The sequence below is a fragment of the Anneissia japonica genome, unplaced genomic scaffold, assembly GCF_011630105.1.
Source record: "Anneissia japonica isolate Jap-2015-1 unplaced genomic scaffold, ASM1163010v1 scaffold288005_len623695_cov211, whole genome shotgun sequence".
Taxonomy (NCBI): Eukaryota; Metazoa; Echinodermata; class Crinoidea; order Comatulida; family Comatulidae; genus Anneissia; species Anneissia japonica.
Window position 1 is genome coordinate 64,004 of NW_022701263.1, and position 8,787 is coordinate 72,790.

Sequence of the window (8,787 nt, forward strand, 5' to 3'; positions counted from 1 at the left end):
CCACCCACCCAAAAATGTTTTTCCATGGATACCCGGAAATGCATTCTTTGCTACTTTAGGGTTGTATTTTTACAACTAAAAATCTGTCAGGAATCTGAATTTTTTCTTGAGAATGCATATTTCTGCTGTCTACGATCGAACCTATCCCACTGACATGAGCCACATGCGTGGCATCCAGCAGTGTGTTCTTTGATCCTATTGATGCAGCTAGTTTGATTTGATCTGATCGAAAAACCAGTAAGAGAAATATTTATAATTTTACCAAAAATCATCATAATTTAACAACTAAAGAATACATGAGATACCATAAAGAAATGTAAAATTATATGAAACTGTAATAATGAAAAACACATCAGGAAAAAAATATTATCTCTAAACATTTTTTAGTTGAGCCGTGCTCTTTGTTAAAGATCCATGTTATCATTTTTGCCGTTTTAAACATTTCTGAAGACAGATCAAACAAATATGCTGGTCCGTTGGTTGTTGCCAACTTGATTTTAAGATTCTTTGAGAAATATGTATCTCACATGATTTACTCTGCCAGAAAACTGTAACATGTGCAACGGGCCCGGCCCGCAATATTATAGGCAGCTCCATTTAATTGGATGAGAGTATTACTTAAAATAGAAACCCAACCAAATTTAACCTTGGTGACATGCGCCATTTATTTATGTTCAAATCCCATGCTTTAAATACCAGTAGATGATGAATATTTAGCGAGAGAGCTACAAATTATACATATATTTTTTTATTATTTAAGCAATATTACATTTATGTGTGCGATATTGGTCCTCAAGCGTGAGAGCGTGAGGTACACCATAATAATGGAAATTGTAAAAATGGGACAGGATGAAGATTTACATGCAACTTTTCTTATTTTTCACAACAATTTATCATTACATCAATCTCAAATACATCCAATCATGAAGCCCCAATAAATATAAAAAATGGCCAACTCTACACATAATCATCTTATTAATACTGGTGAAATGCATCACATCATTCAAATACGAAGCACAATTGAGATAGCTGCTCCATACATGATTACAAAATATTAATAAAATTACTGTGAGTACGTACCGTATGTAAATGCTATATATATCAGAATCACTTAAATATTATCTCCAAAAGAAGAAATTGTTTGCATGATAAAACCTTTTAAATACGAAGTGCAAGAGTTCTTGAGATGACCGTACATACATGATCATAATATATTTAAGTGTTTATAGCCATAGTTGACTAGAGTTTTAAAATTTTATGGAACTTTTAAAGGCCATTTTGTTTGTTAATTGCCAATGGACTTTTAGCACACTGGTGAAATTGAATATATATCTTAAAGGGGGTTGTGGATTTTTACAGGGTATACATACTTTGGTGTATTATACTGTACGTACGAAAAAAGCTAGCAATTAATTTACTGTAACATATGGTATATGATCACACAACAAAATACTATCATCATTATAACAATTATTGTATTTCTAAGCAGAACAAAAATCAGTAAAGCAGCTAAAATATGTACTGTATGTTTTCAAAAACAACATTAAAGCTGCAGACACGGCAGATCTAGAGAGCACGGGCCCCCAAAAGAGAGAAGAAAAGAAAAGATTACCCACTCCCTAACACCCCCCGCCCCACTCAAAAAAGGGGAAATAATGACCCCCTTCCCACTTTTTGCTTCCCACATTCAAGGACCCTACCCAGATTTTTATCTGGATCTGCCCTTGAATTGTTTGTAGAGTTATCTATTAAAGGGCTTCTTTAATTTTCAGTAATCCCTGAAGTATTTCTTACCATCTGACAGGAAAGAATAATGTAACTCATTAGTGTTTCTCATTCTATAACAGATGAGACCATTAGAATAGAATTGGATGCCTAATCAATGCGAGGACATTGTTCTTCCTTAGGCCACAGACAACAAAGACTTAAATTACAAATACACAACAAAATTAGACGAAAATAAAATTGATAAGAAGAACAGTACAAGAAGCATATTAAAATTCCATTTTCTTGATTTCTTTGGTATATATGTTTCTTTGCTTCATATGCAGTATCATATCCAAATTCAACTGATTTTTCTAGATATTTTAGCATGTTAAGTTATTTACCATGGTATTTGTTTGTTTTTCCATCACCACCTAGTTAAGCTCAACATTCAGTTGTTGCTGTCCAGGATGATGGTTATTTTTACTGCTCTTCAACTGGGACTTTGGCTGAATCTATTTGTCAGACTTGATTTCAGTGTCCACACATTTTTGCATATTCACACATTACTGTACTCTGGTTTTAATACTAGCGATATTCACAGAAAGCTAAATGTTGTTCAGTCATATACTTTGTTTAAGTTCAAGTTTAAGTTCAAGTTTATTTTAAAAAATTGTGTAAAATATGCTACTGTAGATTGCAAATCTTATTTCTAAAGGTATATCTTCTTTTGAGCTGTAAGTGCAGTTATTTTTTTCTGTTTATGATACATATACATCGGTGCTAGGCATTGTCAATTGCACCTGCGGTGGAGACATGGGAATTAATAAGGTTGTTATTACTTACACCTGCCAATTCGCAAAAAGCCCTTCAATTGCTATGACCAGAATACGAAAGAACAAATCACACCCACACATAAGTATAAGTAATGGTTACGGTACTACATCTAGTGTCAGTTATGGATAAGTAGAACTCAAAATTGACAGCATACGTATACGCTCAGCATGACTGCTCTACCTGAAATTTGATAGCACGTACAGTGAATGACTTCACACAGCCTGAAAGTGATAGCATGTAATATACACGGTCTATAAAATTTGACAACACACACCATATAGCACTATAGGCCACAATCAATAGTTAACGGCACAGAGCCTGGAATTGATACATATAGTGGCAGCACCATGCCAGGAGGTCAGAGGTGAAAATTGATAAATGATTACTTGAAAACTCTGCTCTTGAATAACTCTGGTCTTAGTTCCTTTTTATATACCGGTATAAGTAATTGGAACAAGTTACCTTTAAAGGTTTAAAAATGTCAATCATTAAATAGTTTTAAAAATTTGTGTGATAAAAATTTTATTCAATAGACTTGTTTTAGGAGAGTAAATAATTTAATAGATAGTTTTAAATCTCTTATATATTTACTGTGGTTTTTTTATATTTTATTCCATTATTTTATTATTGAAACTTGTAAAATAATCTTTTTCTCTTTTTTTTTTTTTTAAAAGGACCACATTGGAAATAAGTGCTTTGTGTACTTTTACGTGCTTCATCCTAATAATTATTCTTTTTGTTGTGCAGGTATATTATTTTTACTAAATAAATTCAATCAATCAATCTATCGATTTATTTTTAAGCATTTTCACTGATTAAGACAAAGTTTAGGGACTGGAACCCAGTCTAGCACATGGCCCAGAATTGATAGCATGTTTACACTAAACTGCACATAGCCTGGAATTGAAGACACGCTAAGCTACTGTAATAGCACCCATGGTTTATTTAGAACCTCTTGGTTCAATGACAGACAGTACATTGACAGACATTTTTGATCAGAAGACAGACTATTTGGCCAAATGAACTTTATGGGATTTTAATATTACACAGACAGGTCATTACTGACATTACAGTTCTTAACAAGATGTTTCACCAATTATAAATTCCATTTTTTTTGCCATCACAACATCGGACAGGTTATTAGCTGTTGGCAGAAAGCATTGTCAGCCAGATGTCTCATCAGTGAAATCTCCTGTCAGGGAATTAATCTGTCAGTAAAAATTTCTCTGAAAATCATCCCATCACTGATAAGCCTATGTTATAAAGTAACCTGGTGTAGCACCCATTGGTCTACATAGGAGTCGAGTGCCCAAGCGTAAAGCAGGGGTGCTGTTTCCTACAGCCTTAACATCGGTGCTGGTTCGAGATGCTCCTCGCTCTGGACTTGGTTGTGCCAGAGGTACAGTGTATTATTCTGGCTCCTGTGCACTTAAAGAGAACCCATGCATCTTTGTGAAGAGTGTGGTTTTTTTAGCCCCTGTCGTTGTGGAACGTTGTGAACATGAAGCAAAACTACGCCCAAATGCAATTCAACATAATGACAATTAATAATAAAAAAAAAAGATTTATATAATGGAAAAGGGCATTGCTTGTAAGAAAAATACATTGGAAAAATTTGAGGAGAAATGGAAATATATTAAATTATTATGAAAATTATTACAAAAATTATAACTAAAAAATTATTAGGGAATAGTGTTTTTTTTTCTCCTTTTCTTTTCTTGTTAAAAAAAAAAGTTTAAGTAAAACATTGTGACTATTATTTTTTCTAGTTTGAATTATAACACTGATTTTGTTTTTTATCTTTCATTGAGAAATTAAAAATGAAATATGCTTTTAGAAATGTAATTTTTTTTTAATGTTTTTTTTGAAGCGGTTTATTTGCTTTGTAATGTACATGTATGTTTTATGTTATGTTATGAAAAAAAAAATAATGACGCTTAGAGTATAGAGATTATTCTTCTACTTTTACCTTTTGTTTATACCACCTGAATATATTGATAAAATCAGTACAAATTTCAATTTTAAATATAGGCATTGGAACAAAATATAGCAATTAATTCCCAAAATACAGGCTGGCTATACAATGTCATAAGGTCAACAATCACTCCTGACCCTTCAACCTTACATTAAATGTCAACTTGAGGTTGATTCATTGATGATGGCATCAGCAATTATGTGCAATTGATTATTAGGTAGGTCCATCAACAAGCCAATGATAGAAACCCATCACGTAGAGGTTGAGACAGAAATAATGACCGCAACCACTTATGGATCCACGTCTAAATTTAGTATTTAAATGGCAATGTCTTCTTGGCAAGTAAATCAGAGACTTCAATTGACAGTCTTGTGTGTACATATTACACGCATGTAGTACATCGTAATGATCAGTGGGAATGGCAACAAAAGTCATTAGTGGGAAGAGGATCACTCGATAAAGCATCCCTTTGAAAATTAAAAACCAAAGTGTTCCTCACAATTTTAGCTCCGCCCACTTGCTAAACGCACAAATACACACACATCAAGATTTTTTGGCACTATTGATAAACAACAGACTCAGAAGACTGTAAAGCAAGATATCAATATCATAATTCCATTTTTCAAATTATGTTAGTTTTTTATCTTCTAAACATTTGGGCATTATTGTTGATTTTTTTTTTATGAAGAACAGCCTGCAATCACAGGGGATTGATCATTGCATTTTCCCCAAAAGATGCTAGTAAATTCTGTTACAAACTTACAAACTTCTTGTGGTTTGTGCACACCTTGTCTATGAGAAAGGGTGGTATGTATCATTGGCCTATGCATCAGCATAAACCATTTTGCACTCATTTTGCAAGCCGCAGAAGCCCATCAGTGGCAGGCAATACATTGGACTTGAAAAGACATAACTGAGCTTACATGCTTGCAAGAGCTTTGGCAATTACTCATTTGCATGCTGTAAAGTGGGCAAAGCCAAGTCAAGCAATATTCATGGTGTGAATGATGTAACATTCTACATCTTTTTTTTTTGAAGAACACCCGCATAGAGACCTTGTTTATTTGTGCTATATAAATCCATCTATTATTTATTATTATTATCTCATCCAATTACAAGAAGACTTCAGGATGTTTACATTTTCAGGAAAATAATGGAATAATGTGAACTACCGTACAGTAATCAAATTGATGATACTGATATGAAATGCCACTTTAAGCAAACATTTACAATATTTATCAGTAAATATTTCATGGGCAGTTAATATGACAAAAATCCACTTGCACTTGATTGAGCAAAGCCAAGTCAAGCAATATTCTTACTAATAAGTACATGGTGTGAATGACGTAACGTTCTACATCTCATCCAATTAAAAGAAGACTTCAGGATGTTTATATTTTCAAGAATATAATAAAATGTGAACTACTGTACAGTAATCAAATTGACGATATTTATCAGTGAATATTTCATGGGCAGTTAATATGACAAAAATCCCCTTGCACTTGATTAAAAACTGTCTTAGGAATGAACTATAAAAAATAAAACTCATTACAATGTAAACTATGTTTTCATTTAACCTTCTCTGCAATTTTCCAATCTGTACACTAATTATATCTAGTGCATTTGAGCAGTGTCCATTTGACAACCGGAGGCCATCAATCCTCAAATCTGATGTTTACCTACAACATTAGGCATAGCAGCACAGATGATTACAGCCTAATAATAAATACTGTAAACATGAGATTCGTAGAGCAAGAGACAAAATTAGAACCTGAACAAACTCACTAAAATGCACTTCCATCTCTTGGCAGAAGGTGAATTTAAAGTGAACATTTTCAGATGCCAGCCATGTTCCATGCCAGAAAGACAAAAAATTTGGAATAATAATAATAATAATAATAATAATAATAATAATAATAATAATAATAATAATAATAATAATGGTGGACCTCTATAGCGTAAAATGTTGGAGCTTCGTTGCACTTAACATTAAATACTAAAAAAAAAAAAAAAAAAAATTAACCCTCACTGCAAAAATGGAATAAAGGTATTTGAGGCCTAGTCCTAATAAACCTAGATGTGTTTAGACAACAAAAGATGACTATAATTATTCTAAAAGATTAATAATGGTTATTACACTTTTGCCTGGCTAGATATATACCATTTTCGCAAAATTTGAATTGAAAATTCCAATAACCTGGCAACCACTACTGGGGGACTTTCAGAGGCCTAGCATTTCACTTTACATAGTTACTATCATGGAATAATTAAACGATAAAACTAAATTACTAAAGAGCATGAACATTTTAAAATGAAAAAAGAATGAAATCTTTATATTAAAAACAAGTCCAAGTCTTAAAAAGTTATTTCAATGTTTACATATACAGTAATTAGCATGATCGTATTTGTTGTTGCTGCTATAGCAAAGGTCTAGCAGCGTGATGCGCTCCAGGGTGCTGCTTATGCTTAAGCTGATTTCCTCAGTCCCTGCAGGCCCTTAAACAATTTCTTCTTGGACTTATTGCTCTCTCATACACTAATTTTCCACTTGTGCACAAAAAACATTATACTAATAAATTAATATTTAAAATACTTTATTTATTATATATTTATGCCTCCTGGTAATTAGTGAGAAAAATATTTTCGCATTCTAATTTTCACATTAAAGCTGATAACTTATCAAAATAAAAGTAGCAAATATAAAAATTTAAAAATTATTTTTATAGTAATTCTTAGAAAAAAAAAACACACTTTATCTTTAAAAATAGTGTAAATCCCTATAAACCTGTGGCTGTGGTTTCATACTTTTGTATCTCTCCCATGTTACTGTAGTTTTCATGTTTTTTTTTTGGTTTATTTTTTTGATCGATACAAACTAATAGCCTTTCACTCAGTGATTTTTAAAATGAGGAGACAAATATTATAATGATTACCTGTTGTAGATAGCAGAGCTGTAAATGGTGGGTTCATGGTAAGTTGAAACAAGGCAGATGATACACTTGAAGCATCAGGTGTAATATCTATACTCCATAAACATGGCTGGCATCTGAAAATTAACCAAAGATTGGTTGAAGTGGAACTTAAGCAGCTCTCTGCTCTCAAGCAGCAGGAGGAGTCATAAGAGGCAACTCATTTTCATGTCAATTTAAACAGAGTAATCAAATATCAAGGATTTGAACTGTGCTCTTGGGCAAACCATTTTCCTCATGTTTTTTCTCTCCCACCCAGGAGTGTAACTGGGAACCCGGCAGGCCCAGAATTCCAATGCAGTGAATACTAAACAGAAAAATATAGAACAAAATCTTATAATGAATAAGGTAATACATGCTGCAGAGTACTGTTTCCTTAGCCCATTTCACAAGGACCCACCTTGGCAATTTGCATTACACCCAGGGGCAGATTTAGGATGCCCTGCGGTAGTGTTGTCTCTTGATCAGCCCCCTTTTCAGACATCTCTGGATCCGCCCCTGACACTGATGACCCACCTTAAACTAAAAAGCTTGTACTCAAATGTCTTCTTGATTGGGTTTATGAAATAATGATGCACATAGGCTAGGCCTAGATATCGAAAGAACAAATTAATGGAGAAATGTGGGATCAATGGATGAATATGGGATAGATTAATGAATATGGGATCAATGAATGTAATCTGAATCAATAGATAAATGCAGAATCAATGGATTAATGCAGAATAAGTGAATGATTTTTGGGATAAACAGAGGAATGTGGAATCAGTTGAATTCATAATCATTAGATAATACAGTATTAATGGATAAAAGCAAAATCAATGGTTAAATGCAGAATCGATGAACACCGGTATTAAGTGCAATATCATTGGATGTAGGCGGATTGAATGGATGAAACCAGAATCTCTGGATGAAGGCTAAATTAATGGATGGATGAGGAATGAATGGATGAGGAATGAATGCAGAATCAATAAATGAATGTGGGAGGGATGGCTTAGTGCAGGATCAGTGGTTGAATGTGGGATCAATAGACAGAGTAATGGATAAATGGGTAATGATTGGATGAATACAAAATAAACAGATGAATGCAGAGTCATTTAATGAATGAATTGGTGAATACAGAATCATGATTGCAAAATCAATGGATGAATGCAGACTCACCTAAAACATCACCTGACCTATGGGGTGCCATACGCAGCAAAAGTCTATGTTAAAATGAAAATGTAATTGCAAAATTCAATGTCTAATTTATCAAAACGTAGGCGTAAATTTCTCAAAATGTAGATCTGGTTTCCCAAAATGAAG

The 8,787-nt window shown here is 33.2% G+C and overlaps 1 protein-coding gene across 1 annotated transcript in view; it reads right to left on the reverse strand.

Moving 5' to 3' along the window:
- LOC117103500 (protein zwilch homolog) overlaps positions 1-8,787 on the reverse strand; it is a 43,107-nt gene that overhangs the window by 6,202 nt on the left and 28,118 nt on the right. The window contains exon 8 of the mRNA XM_033244050.1: positions 7,450-7,562. Within this exon, the coding sequence (XP_033099941.1) occupies positions 7,450-7,562 (113 nt within the window). The remainder of the gene's footprint in view (positions 1-7,449; positions 7,563-8,787) is intronic.